The sequence below is a fragment of the Carcharodon carcharias genome, chromosome 19 (genome assembly GCF_017639515.1).
Source record: "Carcharodon carcharias isolate sCarCar2 chromosome 19, sCarCar2.pri, whole genome shotgun sequence".
Lineage (NCBI taxonomy): Eukaryota > Metazoa > Chordata > Chondrichthyes > Lamniformes > Lamnidae > Carcharodon > Carcharodon carcharias.
Window position 1 is genome coordinate 94,172,818 of NC_054485.1, and position 20,351 is coordinate 94,193,168.

General features: G+C 43.5%; 1 protein-coding gene and 1 long non-coding RNA gene across 2 annotated transcripts; one reads left to right on the plus strand and one right to left on the minus strand.

Moving 5' to 3' along the window:
• Positions 1 to 2,344: 2,344 nt before the first annotated feature.
• On the plus strand, positions 2,345 to 14,030 carry LOC121291644. Its single transcript, XR_005946043.1, has 2 exons — positions 2,345 to 2,654; positions 13,351 to 14,030. It is a non-coding gene; the product is annotated as an uncharacterized LOC121291644 (long non-coding RNA).
• LOC121291643 (RNA-binding protein 4-like) lies at positions 5,243 to 13,630 on the minus strand. The gene is made up of 3 exons (XM_041213109.1): positions 13,416 to 13,630; positions 8,973 to 9,279; positions 5,243 to 5,893 (listed from the first exon to the last, which is right to left on the minus strand). The coding sequence occupies exons 1-3, from the start codon at positions 13,518 to 13,520 to the stop codon at positions 5,343 to 5,345; spliced, it is 963 nt and encodes a 320-aa protein (XP_041069043.1). The 5' UTR covers positions 13,521 to 13,630; the 3' UTR covers positions 5,243 to 5,342.
• Positions 14,031 to 20,351: the final 6,321 nt, after the last annotated feature.

Below are 20,351 nucleotides of genomic sequence, written 5' to 3' on the forward strand. Positions count from 1 at the left end.
GTCGCACAACCCTCAGAGGAAAAAATTCTCTTCATCTCTGTCCTAAAAGAGCAACCCCTATTTCTGGTTTCGCCCACAAGAGGAAACATGCTTTCGATATCTACCTTGTCAAGGTCGTTCAGGATCTTGTATACTTCAATCAAATCACCCCTCACTCTTCTAAATTCCAGTGGAAACAAGCCTTGTCTGTCAAACCTTTCCACATAAAACAACCCACTCATTTCGGGTATCAATCTAGTAAACCTCCTTTGAATCACCTCCAATGCATTTACATCCTTCCTTAAAAAAAGAGGCCAAACTTGCACACAGTATTCGGGGCCTTGTATAACTGAATCATAACATCCTTACTTTTATGTTCAATCCCTCTTGTAATAAAGGATAACATTCCATTAGCCTTCTTAATTACTTGCTGTACCTGTATACTAACTTTTTATGATCCATGCACCAGAACATCTAGATCCCTCTGCGCCTCAGAATTAGGCAGCCATTCTCCATTTAAGTAATACTCTGCTTTTTTGCTCTTCCTGCCAAATGAACAACTTCACATTTTCCCATATTGAACTCCATTTGTCAGATCTTTGCCCACTCAACCTATCTATATCCATCTGCAACCTCCACATGTCCACTTCACAACATACTTTCATACCTATCTTTGTGTCATCTGCTAATTTAGCTACCATGTCTTCACTACCCTCATCTGAGTCATTGATGTAAATCGTAAAAAGTTGAGGTCCCAGCACAGACCCCTATGGGACTCCACTCGTCACATCCTGTCAATCAGAAAATGACCCATTTATGCATACTCTTTGCTTTCTGCTAGCCAGCCAATCTTCTATCCATGCGAATATGTTACCCCCTACACCACAGGCTTTTATTTTCTGTGATGACCTTTGATGTGGCGCCTTATCAAATGCCTTCTGAAAATCCAAGTATAGTACATCTACAGGCTCCCCTTTATCCACTGTGCATGTTACTCCGTCAAAAAACTCCAATAAATTGGTTTAACATGGTTTTGTTTCCACAAAACCATGCTGACTTTTCCCAATTGCCTTGAGCCCTTCTAAGCGTCCAGCTATAACCTCCTTAATGATTGATTCAGATAACTTCCCCATGACAGATGTCAAACTAACCAGCCTATAGTTTCTTGTTTTCTGCCTCTCTTCCTTCTTGCATAGAGGGGTTATATTTGCTACTTTCCAATCTGATGGAACCTTTCCAGAATCGAGCGAATTTTGGAAAATTAACACCAGCACATTGACTACCTCATTAGCCAACCTCTTTTAAGACCCTAGGATGTTGTCCATTGGGATCTGGAGACTTACCAGCCTGCAGCTTGATCAGTTTGCTCAGTGAACTCCCCAGTGATTTCAATTTCACCAAGTTCCTTTCTCCCGTTCACCTCCTGATTTACAGCTATTACTGGAATGTTTTTTATATCCTCTATAGTGAACACAGAAGCAAAATATTTGTTCATTTCTTCTGCCATTTCCTTATTATCTACTATTAACTCCCCACTGGCGTGTTCTAGAGGACAAACACTCACTTTACTTACTCTTTTCCTTTTTAAATACCTGTAGAAACTCTTGTTATCCATTTTTACATTTCTAGCTAGCTTTCTCTCATACTCTAATTTCTTTCCCCTGATGAACCTTTTGCCATTCTCGGCCGTTCTTTATGTTCTGCCCGATCATCTGTCCTGTCACTCATTTTATGCGTTTTCCTTAAGTTTGATACTTTCCTTAACATCTTTAGTTCACCACAGATGGTGGGTCCTCCCCTTAGAATTTTTTCTTTATAGTAGGAATGTACTTATTCTGAGTCCTCTGAAATATCCCCTTAAAGAAGGGGGAATGAGGGGGTGAAGGAGGGGTAAAGGGGGAGTGAAGGAGGGGGAATGAGGGAATGGAGGGGTGAAGGGGGGAATACGGGGGTGCGCGGTGAAGGAGGGGGTAATGAGTGGGTGTGCATGAGGGGGGATGGGGGTAAAGGGGGAGTGAAGAAGGGGGATCAGGGAATGGGGGGGTAAAGGAGGGGGGAATGAAGGAGGGGGGATGGGGGTAAAACAGGGAGTGAAGGAGGGGGGATGAGGTACCGGAGGTTAAACAGCTGCGATCCCGGGGCTAGGATTTACAGATGCGCACCTCCAATTCCAGCCCCGCCCACGTGGCAAACGCTCGGTCTCGCATTTTCTCAGATTCGAACTCTCGAACTCCTGAAGCCAACAGCCGCTGCGAGCGTCAAAGAACTACAATTCCCATCAGGCACCGCGGACGTGTCCCCCATGGTTCCACACTGCCGCTTGTCAGTGCGCAGGCGCCTGGACCATTTGCGGCATGGATATAGTTCCGATTGGGAAAGCCTGTCCCCAAGGGCCTGCGCAGAACCCGGAGGAGCAGTTGATCATTGATGTCCCACCCCCTCGGAGTGATTGGATCAGCAGAATGATCGACGTGTTGATTGTGGTAAAAACAAAGAACTGCGGATGCTGGAAATCCAAAACAAAAACAAAAATCTTGTGATCCTTTGATTTGGTCACTGAGAAATTCATATCTCTTTTTAAAAGTTCGTGGTCTCCACAGGAATCGGAAAAACACTTCAAAAATAAAGGGGTCTCCAACTTAAGACAGATGAGAAGCAATTTCTTCTATCAGAAGGTAATTTGTCTTTGGAATTCTTTTTCCCTGTATGTAGTGGAGGCTGGGTCATTGAATATATAGTTCTGTCGAAAGGTCATGAGGACTCGAAACGTCAACTCTTTTCTTCTCCGCCGATGCTGCCAGACCTGCTGAGTTTTTCCAGGTAATTCTGTTTTTGAATATATTCAAGGCTGATTTTGTCAGATTTTTGAACTGCAATGGAATCAATTGGGGGAGCAGGTAGGAAAATGAAGTCAGGGCCACAATCAGATCAGCCGTGATCTTACTGAATGACAGATCAGACTCAAAAGGCCAAATGGCCTCCTCCTGCTCCTACTTCTTATGATCATTGCATTATAATAGGATGGAATGGCATTGAGAAGCAGGCTTGCTGAAGCACATCATCTGGCTAATTTCTACATTTACCATATGTATGTACAATTTTATGACATGCACTGTGTTTTGTACACGAAGTTCCAAAGTCTACAAATATGCAAGTTTCTGTGCAAGCCAGAGTATGAAAGCAACTCTTGACCTAATGAAAACGGGTACCATTGTGCCACTTGAAACCACAGATCAGACTTATCATAGCAGTTTACCTTTGGCATATGTATTCAAGTATAGCAATGCATCTCTTGCACATACACAAGAGATTTCACCTAACCAATATTGACTTGGTAACCAACAGGTACAAGTTGGAAAGAGAATTCCTTTTGGAAGAGAAAACAAAAATCATCTCAAAGTGGACATCGTAGAACTCCAGAAATTGCAAACTAATAACCTACTTTAAGCTTTTTTTTTAAGAGAAACTGTTGAAATTTGACGGTCGATTACATTTTTAAAGATGATAATGCAACCAGAACTTTTGAGCTACTGTAGTGTTAACCTCAGGATTCAATGTTATTATCAAACCCATGTCTTTCAAAGCAGATACCCAAGTGCCCAATCAGACACAGTCAGTACAATTTATAACATAAGGCTTTACCACATGGCAGAGACTCCAAGCTGCTGTAGATTTGAACCTGTAAGCAGAACAAAGATGACATTTTGGACTAAGGTATTTAAAGGACATCACCTGTCTGATCTTCTGCTAAATCTGGCTTTGTACTAGCCATTTATTTTTCTGTTTCTCCCCATCATCCCGCAAAGATGCTGACTTTTTGCTGGGATTCAGCCAACAGTAGCAGTCACCTGACATCTCCACATGGGGCCATTCTTCACCTGAGCCTAGGTAGCAATTGCCAGCATGAGATTTGGCTTCAGGTAATGTCACAGCTGAGGGCACTCTTGATCCTTTTGTCACCTAACTTTCACATACTGGACAGCGCAGGAACCTCAGCTAATTTAGTTCATCTCACCTTATCCTGGAAACACTGAGGTCAATTGTAGGGCCATTACCACTATCCAAACAGAAATTAGACCGAGAAGGATATTGATAAGCTCAGTGGTAATTATATTGTCCAGTGTAAAGCCAGCCTACATAATCCAATACAAGTACTAATAAATGTAGCAGATTTAACAGATAAAATGCCCTACAGCATCAGAAAACAAAATTTGACATCAAACTTTAGAAGGAGATATTAGGACAAGTAACCAAGAGCTTGTTAAAACAGGTAGATTTTAAAGAGTGTCTTAAATGAGAAAAATGAGGTAGACATACAGAGAAGTTTAGGATGAGATTTCCAGAATTTAGAGCCCAGAGGCTTGAGTATGGCAAACAAAGTTGAAGCGATAAAAATCAGAGATACTCAAGAGGCCAGAATTAGAGGAGAACAAAAATCTGAAAGCTGTGGGGCTGGAGGAGGCTACACAGATCGGAAGGGGGTGAGGCTTTGGGCAATTTGAAAATAAGATCAGAACTTTAAAATTGAGGTGTTGCCTAGCCAAGAGCCAAAATAGGTCAGCGAACACAGGCATAGTGATCTAACAAGATTTGGTGAGTTGGGACATGGGAAGCCAAGTTTTGGATTACCTCAAAGTTATTAGGAAGGGTAGAACATGGGAGGCCTATCAGGTGTGTGTCAGGGTAGTCAAGGTTAAAGGTAATAAAGGCACGAATGAGAGCTTTGAGCAGCTGAAGAGTTGAGGCAGGGGCTGAGATGCGTATAGGTATGGCCATGAAAATAGGCTGTCTTTCTGATGGAATGAAATATTATCCAGGGTCAAATATGATACCAAGGTTGCAGTCTGGTTCAGCCTCAGTTAGTTGTCAGGGAGACGGATGGAGTTGTTACCAGGGAGTGGATCAAGAAAATCCAAGTTTCATCCCATGTCTAGGCAGAGTTAGCTGACCCCAGCTACAACAGGGGAAGCAGCGCTAGAACTGAACTCCATGTCGCTGACTTAGCGGTATGAATCTGTGGCCAATGTTCTAAACCTGATAACTAACCAATGTGTGGATGTCAGCCGAGAACAGGATCAGATTCAATCTTTCTACTCTCCAACTAGGTATCCTGTCATCACTCTGTTTAGCATCGGAAATGAAGCAAGTACTAGGCAGAAGAGGCGCCTGTTGAATCATACCCCAGCAAGACTCAGCACCTTTAAGAGTGCAATCGAACGTACTGAATTCTAAAAAATTTTAAAAGACTGAAAATAGTCAAGACTTTTAACAACTCACCTCCAGGAGGCAGTGGAAAACTTTATTAGTACAATTACTAACAACTTTACACTGGAACTTTGGAGAGAACCTGACTCACCTCTGAATCAATATACAGAGTCTGCACAAGTGTCATTGGCCGAACTCGCCTGCTCATAAAATGATCGACTGGACGTTGGAAATTGGGCAAGGTGTGGACACTCCAAACTATCTCTGCTGCTTGGAGGAAATAGCTGGCGCGGTCTCTGCAGAGGGCTCCTTTCCTGGCTGTATTGAGCATTTTGTGGAGTCACATGTTGATACTCGAAACCACTGTGGACTAAGACACTTGTGGGAGAACTTAAATGTGTATGCTGAGGTGCCTGCTGATCACAATCGGTCTCTACCGTCGCCCCATAAGGACGTGTCCGATACCTCGCATAGTAATCGATGAACCCAAACTGATCCATACCACTGACCGACTGCTCTCCATATCGTGATTCAGGTCGCAGAGACTCTGAGTAAGGGTCAGAGCGATCTCGGGAATACCCGTCCTCCAAATCACCTCGCTTTTTCGGACAGTCTGCAGACCAGTGGCCCTCCTTACCACACTTGTGACAATGTGTTCGGGGATCTTTCCACCCTTTACTCTTCGATAGTTCGACATAGATGCGTTTGCCTTTAAAAATGGATGCGCAAAAAAAGTTTCTCAATTCAAATTAATGGTATCAGGTGGATCTGCTTACGGGTTATAATTTTATTATTTACACTTTGGCCTCCATCCTAGCGCTAGCGAGAATAGGAATGATAAACTTTTATTTTCAAAAAGAGGTTTGTCATCTAGAATTTACATCTTAGTTTTCAGTCTATGTGGGCTGCTGATTATATTTACAAAATCCCAGACAACACAGATTTCAGACAGCAATGGATAGAAAGCAGGGGGCCCAGATAGGGCGCTCTGTTCGGCCTCAAAATTAATATTGGCAATGTCATCAGAAAAATAATCCATTTATTTGACATTCCTTCACCTTTTTAAAAAAAAATGCAGGGATTGATCCAGTTAGAATAGATAGTTCTTTCAAAGAATTGCACGTTTGCTGGGTGCAAAGTCTCTTTCCTGTTGTCACATTTTTGCATTAACTTTTTCCAAGTCAGAAGGGCTTGGGTGTACCCACAAAAGGAACACAAAGAAAGCATGTAGGTACAGTAAGCAATTAGGAAGGTAAATTGAGTGTTGCCCTTTATTACAAGGAGATTGGAGTACAAGAATAAAGTCTTGCTACAATTATATAGGGTTTTGGTGAGACCACAGCTGGAATGTAGTTTTGGTCTCCATATCCAAGGAATAATTTACTTGCATTGCAGGCGGTACGGTGAAGGCACACTACACTGGGTCCAGGAATGAGAAGACTGTCCTATGATGAGAGGCTGAATACATTGGCCTTAGAATCTCTAGGCTTTAGCAGAAGGAGGGATGATCTCAATGAAACATACAAGATTCTAAAGGGGCTTGACAGGGTAAACATTAAAAGGGATTTTGCTGCCCTGACACCAGTGGGCATTGTCGCGGGCGCAACAGGAAAATTTGGAGAGCTGATAAAAGTCAATGATTCTCCAAATTTTCTTGTCCCACCCACAAAGATGCCCGCCAGTGTCGGAGCCGCTAAATCCTACCCACTGTTTCCCCTGATTGGGGGATCTAGAGCACAGGGGCAGTCTCAGGATAAAGGGCTGGTAATTCACGATTGAAGGGGCAGAAAATTCTTCAATCAAAGGGTCGTGAATATATAGAATTCTCCACCCTGGAAGGTTGTGGATGCTCCATCGTCGAATATATTTAAGGCTAAGGTGGACAGATTTTTGCTTTCTCAGGGAATCAAGGGATACAGGGAGCAGGCAGGAAAATGAAGTTGAGGCTGATGATAAGCTAAGGTGGCATGGACCGAGAGCAGGGAGGGGCTAAGTGGCCTACTTTGCTGTTCTTTCTAATGTAAAACAAGAATTTCAAATCTCATCATCTTTTCATTGATGGGTTTCGCAATGAAAATTGATTTTAATAAAGAAGTTGGAAACTAAACCACCTCAAGCCTTAGAATTTGCATTTTAATCAGAGAGTAATCAACAGCCTTGTAAATGGCATGTCGAAGTCTAACAAGACCTGAACATGTGGGGCTTATCCACAGACAAGTACAATATTGAGCTCTTCAGAAAATTGTGGTAGATAGCACTGAACTGATACTTATAGTTACAATCATTTGAACCAAGGCTTGTAAATTATGCATGTCACACTTTCATATCCTGTTGTATGCTTTTGAACTTGGTAAAGTCATTCTAGGAGTCAATGTCTGAAACTGATCACACCATGTGCATCCTGAAGCTAAAGACTATACAAGCCGAATGGGGGAAAAGAGGCACCACTCAATCACTGGCTTAATTGCAAAGTGCACAATGTCACAGGTAGAGAGAAAGCATTCCATAAGAATCTGACGTCAGTAACCAGCAGTTCAATACTGTAAAGTAGACGAACAAAGGAAAATAGATACACCACTCCCTTCAGGACAGCAAGGTCATTCACTCATCTGTATGGTGCCTTGACCAGTTTCACAAACTTGGAAGTGGACCATTGAACATCACAAAAAAAAACTTGGAAACATTTCTGGCGCAGCGCAATACAGACCCTATGTTACTCAACTGAAAGCAACTACAAAAAATCATACCTGAATAACATTGCTTCAGATCAGAATTGCATATTGTTGGGTAAAAGAATCTTGCTACAGATGTGCTACAGGGAACAATTAGCCAAGTTAGCAAACCATTGGTCTGATTAAAATGGGAAAGGGGAACTGTCAATTTAACAGGTATACCACAATACCAAAGTCATATGCCACTACCTAAACATTTAGCTCAGTCAGTCATATAGCACTAACTAATCCTTTCCTACGTTCTCAATTTTCTGACTGGGGTACAATTCCACATTCTGTGTTAGTTTGCTGATGACACAAAACTAGGTAGAAATGTGAGCTGCGAGGAGCAAGCAAAGGAGGTTTAGACAGGCTAAGTGAGTGGGCAAGAACATGGCAGATGGAATATAATGTCAAAATCTATGCTGACTGGCCATCAGTTGGCCCAATCTTTAAACTCCTTATAAACATCACCACTTGAAGTGAGGTAAGACGACTAAGTGGTCAGCCTAAACTAGTATTTGGCACCTTCCAGAAAGCAAACTCTGCTGTGAAAAGTTCTGGATGTGTCTTAGTAGCTAAATGCCCCACTTGGTGTGGTACTGGCGCCTACAAACTGTCAAGATCCCTGCTTCAATCCCCAATCTACATTGAGTTAGTTGATCTGCGGGTGACAGCTGGGCTCCTACCAGCTGGAATGGGAGAGAAATACAGAAAAGGCACCAGTTCCTCATTACAACTCCCAACCCTTTACAAAGAGTGCAAGAGGGGCAAGCACATATTCAGGCTGCAACACCGATTCCAAAGCGAAATAGCCAACTGATACTGACTGCCAAGGTGCACCTATGTAGAATAACCAAATAAGTGTGCTACTGAATGCTATCAGCATCCCTGGTATTATGTACAGGAGATGTTACCATCTTCAGGAGAAGGGGTGAAATGTAGATTCTATGACAAAAAGTGAACAGGATAAAGAATAAATTTGTGTCAGCATTTTGACAATAACATATCTCAAGGAAAAATAAAATCCCATTGCTGGAGAGACTGCATAGCCACCACATCCCCCAGTTAGTTCACCTTTGAAATCTGTGTCACTAAGAGCTCTCATTGCTTCCTTGGCATCTTCCCCTCTTTCCATCTCCACAAAGGCATCATTCTTTATAATCCTGCATTTGACGACTGGTCCATATTTCTCAAACAAAGTGCTCAGCTCTTGCTTGCTGCAGTGGGAGCTAACGTTGGCGACATGCAACTTGGAGGAGGATATAATCTTGCTCTTGCTGAAAGCCACAATAATGGAGAATCCCCGAAGCTTGTAATTATTCAGGTGGGAGATCGCTCTCTGTGCTGCCTCCACATCTTCCATGTGCACGAAGCCATAGTCCTATAAAAAAGGAAAGAAAACCAGTTTAGGCCTAATCTCTTGTTTGTAGTTATTTCCAAAGCTTCGTTGGTAAATACCTTGCACAATGAACATATGAGTTGCACGAACCAGGGGAGTTCCAGGTTCAGTGTTGGGGCAGTAAGCATTTACTACAGATCTTGGTAAGGGTCAGTTGAAAAGTCAGCCAGTTTTTTGACCAAATAAGAGAAAGTGATACAAGGGAAACGTGGACGAGAAAGGTGCACAAAGAGGAGGATTGGGGGCATTGGGAAAGAAAAGCAGCTTGAATGCTTCAGTCCCTTGCTATAAAAGCTGGTTATTCCCAAAGATAAGACTTTAAATTAAGATATTATACCATGTAGATGGTACAATATGTATTTCTTCAGCTCACTCTAATCCAGAATTATGATTGTTTCAAAAGCAGATTATGGAGGCTGAGTAAATTTTCAACCCATCAAAATGGCAGAGAGGAAAAGGTATGTAAGTAGCAGGCACTCAAGTCAGCTAAGTGCTAACTTTCCTAACAACTGGCAATCTTAAATGCCTGTGAAATCTGAATAAAAATAACCTGGTCCACAGGACAGAGGTGTTCCCCAAAGGGGTGGGGGGCACTGGATTTTCCCCTCCAGAAGTGGGAAACAGGAGTCAGAATTGTTTCTAGGTCATGAACCTGACCTCTGGGGAAACAGTCACTCTTTGGAATTTCCATGGATATGCCCTCTTAACTGGCATTGAGACAGGTCACCTTTCTAATTAAGGTTGACAGACAGGCTCTTGAAGCTGGAGCACCAAAGGACTGCAATGGATGGTAAGTAACCAAAAAGGAATTTCAACATGGAAGTACTCTCACAGCAACATAGATACAGCAACGAGGCCACCACTGCAGGGGAAGAATCCTTCTAAGGATAGTCTTTGGCTGCAACCAGAGCCAGGCAGGCAGGGAGGGCTTCAATTCTGCCTGCAATGCTGGGTCCCATCCTGCTGCTGTTGCCCACCTCCAGGCAGTTGAGCTGCCCCCAACGGTTCTGGAATCTAGTGGGCAGAGATTATATAAGCAGAAATGTGGTGGAGAAAAAAACTGAGACATACAGGGGAACTGACTGACAGAGAGCTATGAGGCAGAGAATGGCAAGAGGGGCTAGAAGCGAGCAACTGGAGGGGTTGAGAAGCAAAAGTGGAGGCAAGGGGGGGGCAGAGAGAGAGATATGGGAGGTGGAGAAGAATGAAACTGATACAAGGTAGGGGAGACAGGAAAGAGGAGGATGTTCCAAATTTTTAGACCTTACCAGGTGTTCTTCTTGAGTCCAGTCTCAAAAATCATTTTTGTTGGTAAACCCACATACTTTGATTAACTGAAGAGACTTCATAATCCAATAGTCAATGATGCAGCATTGCCCAAGGTTAATCAGAGGATTTGTAATTTGTTGACTAGGTATGCCAACAGCCCTCCCATGTAGATAACTAATGAAAGAATCAATCAGTTGAGCTGTGTGGATCTGTAAATTGGACTCATTAAGACCTTCCGTGTATCCCAATACCTCCTGCACACAGTCTGCTCCCCCCTACCTGTACAGTCTCTCTCCATTCCCCTCATGTCCCACACTCCTCTTGCCACAGTATCAATCTTTTCCCTTCGTATCTCCATCCTCTTATCTTTCCCCCTGTTCCCCCACCACAACTCCTCGCCATTCCTCTCAAGTTTTGGCATTCTTCTCTGTACCTCCATCTTTCTCTACCTCATCTATCCCTCTCTGTTCCAATTTCCATCTCTCTCCCATATCTCTCTTTAACCCCATCTCCTCATCATTCTCACTCCCATCTTTCTCTCAGTCCACCAAATAGGGTTGTCAACTCTTGTCAGACATATTCCAGGAGACGTCAGCAGCCGTGACATCACAGAAAGCCGGCAGTGTGGTGCGAGCAGGTGAAACTAGAAAAAAGGCCTTTGACACTGAGTGAGAGGGAATGAACTTGTCTTGGAATTTCACTATTGAGTCTGAACAATTCCTTCCCCTGACAGTTCCTTTTGGGGACAGAAATCCACAGAGTAGCACAGTCCACCTGGTCACCACCAGTTCAATATGACACTGATGAATATTAATAACACTAATTAATCACTGAAAGGGTTAACAATTTAATAATTTTATTTTGTTAGAAGTGTGTTTCAGTAAAAACAGAACTGTAAGCAGAAAAGCAGAACTGGGATAGCAGATATGTTTTAGACAGGATAAGAAATGAGACAGGCAAGCTAGTAAAACAAAGAACAAGGCCAGGGAGTGGTTGCTGGGATCAAGGAGGCCCAGGCTCCTGCACAATCAGCAATATATAGTGGTCTTGCATAGATGAGAACAATGCTTGATGTATGTACGTACGGGAAACAAGTAACTGAGACTGGAGAAGCATGTGATTGTAAATTGACAAGATTAAAATATGTGTACGTGACCACAGGCGTATATAAGGAATAAATACTTGTAACCTTTTACAGCAGAGTCTTAAACTGCCCAAGGCTGTCTCTCCCTGAGTACGCTTGAATAATTAATAAATAATCGTAGCCTGTACCCGAGTCTCCTGATGCTTTGTTCAGGCGAACTACAACAATCACTATACCAGATTCCAGCTAGACTCAGCCGAGCCTTGGCTCATGATCAGCACCCAGCGCCCTTTCCTCCAGCACTGCAGTGAGTGGGCATCACCTCAACTGATTACAGTGAAGACCATATGGACCGTAGGCCATTCAGATATTTCCACCAAGTGGCCTCTGCCAACGCAAAGTCAGGCTTTCCTGTGGGTACGGGAGTAAGTTCCTGACATACGGAAGGTCAGGTGATACCTGAGCCCAAAATGTAATTAGCTGACAGCCAGTCCCTGACGTTAGGAAGGTCAGGTGGTACAAGGGAAGGTCAGGTGGTACAAGCCCAGGCTGTGATTGGCTGTCGGCCTGTCTGGCTTCCACTGCCAGGAGCTGATGTGTTCCCAGAATGCTTTGTTTGGCTACCTGGAGATTGTGGCTGATTCTGGGGTACGCCCAGCCATTCCGAGAGGATTGGCAACCCTACCACCATAACACATAGGAAATACAGCACAGAAATAGGCTAATCGGCCCAACAGTGCATTCGACTATCTATGCTCCACTCGAGCCACCTCCAATCTTTCCACTTCTAAATTTATCATTGTAACCATCTATTCCTTTCTCTTTCATATGCTTATCCAGCTTCAACTTAAATGCATCTGCACTATTCACTTTCAACAACTCCTTTCATTAAAGATTTCCATATTCACATCACTTTTTGGGTAAAGGTTCTTCTGAATTTCCTATTGAATTTCTTGGTGACTATCTGGTATCTTCCTTGTGCATCTTCTCTGCACCCTCTCCAGTGCCTCAACTTCATTTTAATGATATATATGTGATCACTCTCCCTCCATCTCGGTCCCATTTATCTCCCTATGCCCTCCCCACCTTTCCCTGTCCCTCTGCCTCCATCACTTCCATTCTGCCCTCAGGTCCCCTTCTTCCCCAATGTCTCTCTCATTCCTACTTTCTCACCCCCGGTTCTCTCACCCTCCTCACCTAATCTTCTCTCATGCCACCGCCTCCCTCCAACTCTCTCCCATTCTGCACCCCACATTTGCCTATCATTCTTCCCCCCATCTCTTTCCCATTCCTCTCTCTGTACCTATCTCCTGTCATAATTCCCATTATTCTCCCTCCATCTCTCAGGCCCTCATCTCCCATCACTCTCCCCCGACTCTATTGTCTTTTTGTTCCCTTCCATCCTCTCCTTCCATCGCAATCTCCCTGTCCCTCTCCCATTCCTTTCCCTCTTTCTCTCCCAATCTCTTATCTCTCCCTCCATCTTTCACCCATCCTTCCCTTTCTCTCCACATCATTCACTCTCCTCCATCTCTCTCCCATTCCTCCCTCTATCCCCATCTCGCTGTCTCTTTCCCATCACACCCCTGCCCGCCCCCCTCCTGCCACACTCTCTTTCCCCTCTGTCATTCTTCCCATTTCTACTTTCACTAGTTCCGAAACAGACTCGAAACGTTAACTCTGTTTCTCTCTCTCTGCAGATGCTGAAAGACCTGCTGAGATTCCCCAGCCCTCCGGCCCCAGCACTTTCTGTTTTTAATCTCACCTTCACTAAATCGCATTCACTGACTCTGCCGAACTGCTCGAACAGCGGTTGAACCTCATCCCTCCGCACCTCCGGGGGCAGCTTCCCCACGAAAAGCTTCACCATGCCCTCGCCGTGGGTAGGTCAGCCCAGGTTGGGGACGAGTATGAAGGAAGGGAAAACCACAGAGCCCCAATCCAGCCTCTCAAAATGACGACCGCGGCACAGCCTTCCCTCCGTTTCCATTGGCTGCTCCGTTCCTCGATTACTGATTGGCAATAACCACGCGACCCGGGAGCAGATGTCAATCAAAGAGCTTATTGGCTGAAAGTCAGATACTTTCTCAGCTGATTCGCTGACTGCTGGAGAATCTTAAAGCCAGTTGGCTGTGATTCAGAGAAATCTTGCAACCGATTGGCAAGGATTCAGAGAAACGTGAAGCTGATTGGCCGGTGCCCAAATCGGTGTAACCCCGCCTGCAATCCCACTCGATGCCGGTACTTTCGCTGGGATATCTTCCATTTTCCATCCTTTGTAATTGTCAGTGATGATACTGGTTTGACGCAGAGTCATCAGCCCAAACCAAAAATTCATTTGAAGTGGCACAAACAATAAACATCCAAATTACAAATAAAACAGATGACTCTTGGCAAATTAAATTAGAAGGTCAATGCCGCACACTGCAATCCCTGCAGTACCTACCAGCTACTAAGCATACAAACAGACACCGCGTGCTCCTTTTCCCGGGTCTAGACAAACAAGGAACAGCATGCAGCCAGAATGAACACCCCCTCCAGTCAGTGAGCATCATTCTCAATGACTGCCTGTGTCAAGCTGCAAACTGCAATGGTATACTGACCTATTGATCACAATCCCATTCTGCATGCTGCCCCCTGCCCCCATAATGACCCCTGAACAGCTCTGTGGACCAGCTCCAGGTGCTGCTGTTTGAAAACCCTACCCCATGGAATGTTGGAGCATTGCTTTACGCAATCCTGTCTGCTGGATGATCCAGCATTCCCACCTATGCAATACATAAGACATGTGACCAAAAGCTTGGTCAAAGAGACAGGTTTTAAGGAGTGTCTTAAAAGTAGTGAGGGAGAGAGGTGGAGAGGCACAGATGTTTAGACCAAAATTTCCAGAGCTCAGGCCTAAGTCACCAATAGTAGGGTTGCACAAAAGGCCAGAATTGGATGAACATAGAAATCTCAGATACGTGTAGGGCTGGAGGAGATTAAAAAGATAGGTGGTGGTGAGGCCATGAAGCAAATTGAAAACAAGGATGAGAATTTTCCAATCATGAAGTTTCTGCATCAGGAGCCATTATGGATTAGCAAGCACAATGTTGACAGATGAATGGGATGGGTAGTGGCAAACATACTTTTGGATGAACTCAACTTTAAGGAGGGTGCAGACTGGAGGTTGTATTAGAGAACATTGGAATATTTGAATCTAAAGTTAACAAAGGCTTAGATGATGTTTCAGCAATAGATGAGCTGAGGCAGGAGCAGAAATGGGCTATGTTCTTCGGGTTAAAATAGGTGTCCTTGGTGATTGAGAGAATGTGAAGTCAATGTTCAGCTGAGAATCAAATAGGATTTCAATGTTGCTGATGGTCTTGTTCAGCCTCAGATTTGCCAGGGAATAAGGTGAAGTTGATGGTCAGGGAACAGAGATTTCAGCAGGGACCAGAGACAATGACTTTAGTCTTTCTAATACTTAACTGAATGAAAGTTCTACTTATCTAAAACTAAATTTCAGGAGAGCAACATGACAGATCAGAGACATTGGGGGAATCAAGAAAGGTGATGTGTGATGGAGCTGGGTACTGTAAGCATACATGTGGAACCTGAAATTATGTTTTTGGATGACCACTTAGGGGCAGCATTTAGATCAGAAATAGTCGAAGTCAAAGTATGTACCCTTGCTGAACATCAGAGATAATAATCAATAAAGAGAAGCCATTGAAGTAGAGTCTCTAGCTATCACTGTATGTATAGGAATGGAACCAATCAAGAGCAAGCCTACCTAACTGGACGGCAGAAGCAAGGTGTTGAAGGAGGCTGGTGTGGTCAATCGTATAAAAGGATGCAGACAAGTCAAGATGGATGAGGAAGGTTAGTTAACCATGGTCACAGTCCCTTCAGGTAGCTTTTGTGACTTTGATGAGGTGTGAGTGACTGCTCTTGACATCAAGGCAGCATTTGACCAAGTGTGGCAGTAAGGTACCCAAGCAAAACTGGAGTCAATGGAAATCAGGGGGAAAACTCTCCTCTGGTTGGAGTCATACCTAGCACAAAGAAAATGGTTGTGTTGTAGGAGGTCAGTCATTTCAGCTCCAGGACATCACTGCAGGTGTTCCTCAGGGTAGTGTCCTTGGCCCAAACATCTTCAGCTGCTTCATCAATGACCTTCCTTCCACCATAAGGTCAGAAGTGGGGATGTTCCCTGGTGATTGAACAATGCTCAGCACCATTCGCGACTCGTCAGATACTGAACATGTCCAAATGCAGCAAGGTCTGGACAATATCCAGGCTTGGGCTGACAAGTGACAAGTAACATTCATATCACACAAGTGTCAGGCAATGACCATCTCCAATAAGAGGGAATCTAACCATCGCCCCTTGATGTTCAAAGGCATTACCATTACTGAATCCCTCACTATCAACATCCTGGGGTTTACCATTGACCAGAAACTGAACTGGACTAGCCATATAAATACTGTGGCTACAAGAGCAGGTCAGAGGCTAGGAATTGTGTGATGAGTAACTCACGTCCTGACTCCCCAGAGCCTGTCCAGCATCTACAAGGCACAAGTCAAGAGTGCGATGGAATACTCATCACTTGCCTGGATGACTGCAGCTCTCACAACACTCAAGAAGCTTGACACCATCCTGGAGAAAGCAGCTCGCTTGATCGGCACCACATCCACAAACATTCACTCCTTCCACCACTGATGTACAGTAGCAGCAGTGTGTGCCATCTACAAGATGCACTGCAGGAATTCACCAAGGTTCCTTCAGCAGCACCGTCCAAACACACAACCACTACCATCTAGAAGGATAAGGGCAGCAGACATGTGGGAACAACACCACATGAAAATTCCCCTCCAAGCTACTCACCATCCTGATTTGGAACTATAATGCTGTTCCTTCACTCTCGTGGGGTCAAAATCCTGGAACTCCCTTCTTAACAGCACTGTGGGTGTACCTACACCACATGGCCTGCAGCGATTCAAGAAGGCAGCTCACAACCACCTTCTCAAGGGCAATTAGGAATGGGCAATAAATGCTGGCCCAGCCAACAAAGCCCACATCCCATGAACGAATAAAAAAAAGAGCTGTTTCAATACTCAGGCTGGAGCAAAAACCTATATGGACAGACCTAGGCTAAATGTTTTAAACTCCCAGAGTGCCTATAACAACAATTTGTAATTATAAAATGCCTTTAACATAACGAAGCTTCCCAAGGTGCTTCACAAAAGCATTTTAAAACCATGTATGGAACCAAGCCACATAAGGAGATTGTTGAGTTCCTATGGCATGGAAAGAAACCCAACTCTGTATATATAAAAATTTTATCCTTGCTGCTATTTTATTTTAAACTGAACTTTTCTGTTGAACAAAGAAAATTAAGGTGGCTGCTACAAGTTACCTGATCACAGGGCTGGCCCACTGCCTGGGAGTTCTCCCTAGCAGTTTTAAGAACAAAATAATTATTTTTTTAGTTTCTGGAACTTCACACTTCACTGTACAAATCACTTGTAATCATCAAAAGGAGAGAAAGTACACCCCCACCCTGAACTATCACAAAGGAGAAGAAACGAAACTCATTACTTGGAAGAGATGTTAATCACCAAGTCATCTCCCTCTTAAGGAGGAACAATAGAATCCTGGCCAGGAACACAGAAACTAATTGTTAAGCTACAATTAACCATTAAAAAGCCATGTCACATGAACCCAACCTCTGGCCTTTTGGACAGTTTTAACATTGCATCTGTGAAAAATACAGCCAGTCGGCTGTTTTAACATCCAATTGATAAGCCACAAAGAAGCAGGCTCCTCCAGGTAGAACACCATACCCATCTAACCTGAGTCTGCTGGAAAATTTTGTACCATCGCCTACAGAGTCAATCTCTGAGTGCCTACTTCATCTTGCGCATCAGCATCAACTGAAAAGTGCATTCTACAACTTCAGCTAGCTAAACTCAAATGCCTACATGAAAGAGTTCTTTATTGGGCTCTGGAACTCACATGAATCGACATTCATTTTTCTGTGATCTTCATGCTGTAAAACTCCTTTTCTCTATTTCCCTCCCCCTCCCTGTACTGTGTGATTATGTGGAGTGTCATGTTGCAGACATCCCTTTCACACATTTTGAATGTGTACAAGAAACTAACCTTCTGAGTTAATCTGAACTCGAGTTTCTGTGGATTATTAGTAAAATTGGATCACAAAAATTGAAGTGTTTGGGAAATACACCATTGCTTTTTCTTTAAGAACTAATTCAAAACACCGTCTGCTTACAGTAAGAGGAAATCAGTACAGTGTTATGACGTGACAGATGATGTATGCCAGGTGGATTGAATCCACAAGGGAAACTCAATCCCGCTAAAACAACGGTTTTGCAATTTGTATTTGTTTCAAGATGTGTGCACTGAATTCAGTAGTACAAAGTCCTTCAAGACTTTAGAAATTTTTTAACAACTAAAAATTTTAATATTTATTAACAAAAGAAAAGATTTCAAGTACATAAATAGGTCTACAAATTACTACTAAAAGAACTCCTAAAATCCCTAGTTAACCTGACTACCAGTTACACCCTCTTTAAAGCAACAGTCCAAAAATAGATTTTAGATTTAAAACAGATCCAGCAAATTAACAATGCCCTGGACAGTGGAATTCAAAATGGCTCCCTCCAACTTGTATTTATGTAGATAGCAGGCTTAATGCACAAATACTGGAGGCTTCACACCCTTCTGTTAGATCTTACAATGCCTTCCTCTGACACATAGCCTCATTCTCCTTTATATATGTTTCTCCCTTTATAAAATGTAAATTCCATTGTGTCCAAATGTCTTTGAAACTTTACCTTTCTTATCATATAAATCTTTTCATGTTACAAATATTCTCATTAACCTCTGAAATTCAAGTCCCCCTCATCTATCTTAGGTGCAAATTCCCTTTACACCTTATATGCTAAGACCCCAACCATGTTTACTCATTAGCATATTAAAGACACTTCTGCACCTTACTTCTTTTGATAACTTCAACCTGTAGTCTGCTTGGCTACAAAATGTAATTAAATCACACACAAAGACAGTAAAACACAACCCCATAAACTTACTTTACAATGAACCGGAAATATATTATGAAAATTATTATACTCTCATGACAGCAGTTTGAATTGTCCCTTTCCTCTACTTAACAAGATATTAGGTCAGATGACCAAAAGCTAAACCAAAGAGCTAGGTTTTACATATGAACTAGGAGCAGGAGTAGGCAATTCAGCCCCTCGAACCTGTCCTGCCATTCAATACGATCATGGCTGATCTAATTTCGGCCTCAACTCCAATTTCCTGCCCTCTCCCAATAACCTTTCAACCCATTACTAATTAAAAATCTGACTATCCTCTCCTTAAACATATTCATCGTCCCGGCATCTGTACTCTGAGGTAGTGAATTTCACAGATTCATGACCCTTTGAGAAAAGTAATTCCTCCTCATCTCTGATTTAAATCTACCACCCCTTAGCCTAAAACTATGGCTCTCATTCTAGAATGCCCCACAAGGGGAAACATCCACTCCACATCTACTTTGTCTATCCCCTTTAGTATTGTATATACCTCAATTAGATCTCCTCTCATCTTTCTAAACTGTAGTGAGTATAGGCCTAAACTGCTCAGTCTCTCCTCACAAGACAAGCCCTGCATCTCTGGAATCAATCTAGTGAACCTTCTCTGAACCGCCTCCAATGAAATGTTTTAAGAAGTGAGTTCAAGGGGAAATGTGAAGTAGAGAGGTGTAGAGAGGGAATTGAAAGCTTGGGCCCCAGGCAATTGGAAGCACAAAAATTTGGGATGCACAAGAGACCAGAATTAGTGAAATATAGATATCTCAGAGGGTTGTAGGGCTAGGGGTGATTATAGAGATAGGTAGGGGCAACGACATGGTTGTTTGACCAAGAGCCAATGTAAGTCAGCGAACACGCAGGTAATAGGAAAAAGGAATTTCCTGTGAGCCAATACACTGGCAGCCAAGCTTTGGATGACCTCAAGTTTACAGGAGGTTGAAGGTGGGAGACAAGCCAGGAGTGCATTAGAATAGTTGAGTCTAGAAGAAATTAAGGCATGAGTGAAGATTTCCACAACAAAGAAGCTGGGGAGAATTTTCCCCCATTGGGGGGGTTTTGCGGGGGTGGGTGGGAGTGGGCACGAACCCGATCAGCGCCCCCGATCGGGTACATGCCGCCATTTTATGTGGGCAGGCCAATTAAGGCCCGCCCAGCATGACACGCCCCTGGAAGCACTGAGCAGTCCCTGTGCAGGCCGGGGGGGTGTTGGGGGGTTGCTATTCCCTGAGTTGGGGCCTGCGCTCTTTTGTGCATGCGTGCAAAAGAGCGCAGAAAGCTCCCTGAGGCACTAAAGTGCCTCAGGAAGATTAGTTTACGTTTTAAACATCTAAATAAAGATAATTTTTAAAAATTTCAAACAGGTCCCCTCATGAGCTGGGACATGTCAATGAATTTTTTAAAAATTTTACTCAATTTTTAACCTCTTCATGAGACCTCATCCCGCCAGTGGATGAGGTTTCATGAAAAATGCGAAGGCCACGTGGGTTTTTCACCTGCCCACCAACGTAGGATGGGCATCTCAATTTATTAGTTATATTAGTTTTTAACAGGCCTTAATAGGCCTTTGGCAGTTCGGTGGGCATGAAGCCGACTTGGCTGTG

What these genes read in the sequence shown, in the direction of transcription:
- LOC121291643 (XM_041213109.1), bottom strand. Translation starts at nt 13,520, where the DNA reads ATGGTGAAGCTTTTCGTGGGGAAGCTGCCCCCGGAGGTGCGGAGGGAT. An exon ending in GTGAATGCGATTTAGTGAAG is followed by an intron (nt 9,280 to 13,415) that starts GTGAGATTAAAA and finishes CCTTTTTTATAG; the next exon opens with GACTATGGCTTCGTGCACAT. An exon ending in TAGTGACACAGATTTCAAAG is followed by an intron (nt 5,894 to 8,972) that starts GTGAACTAACTG and finishes CCATTTTTAAAG; the next exon opens with GCAAACGCATCTATGTCGAA.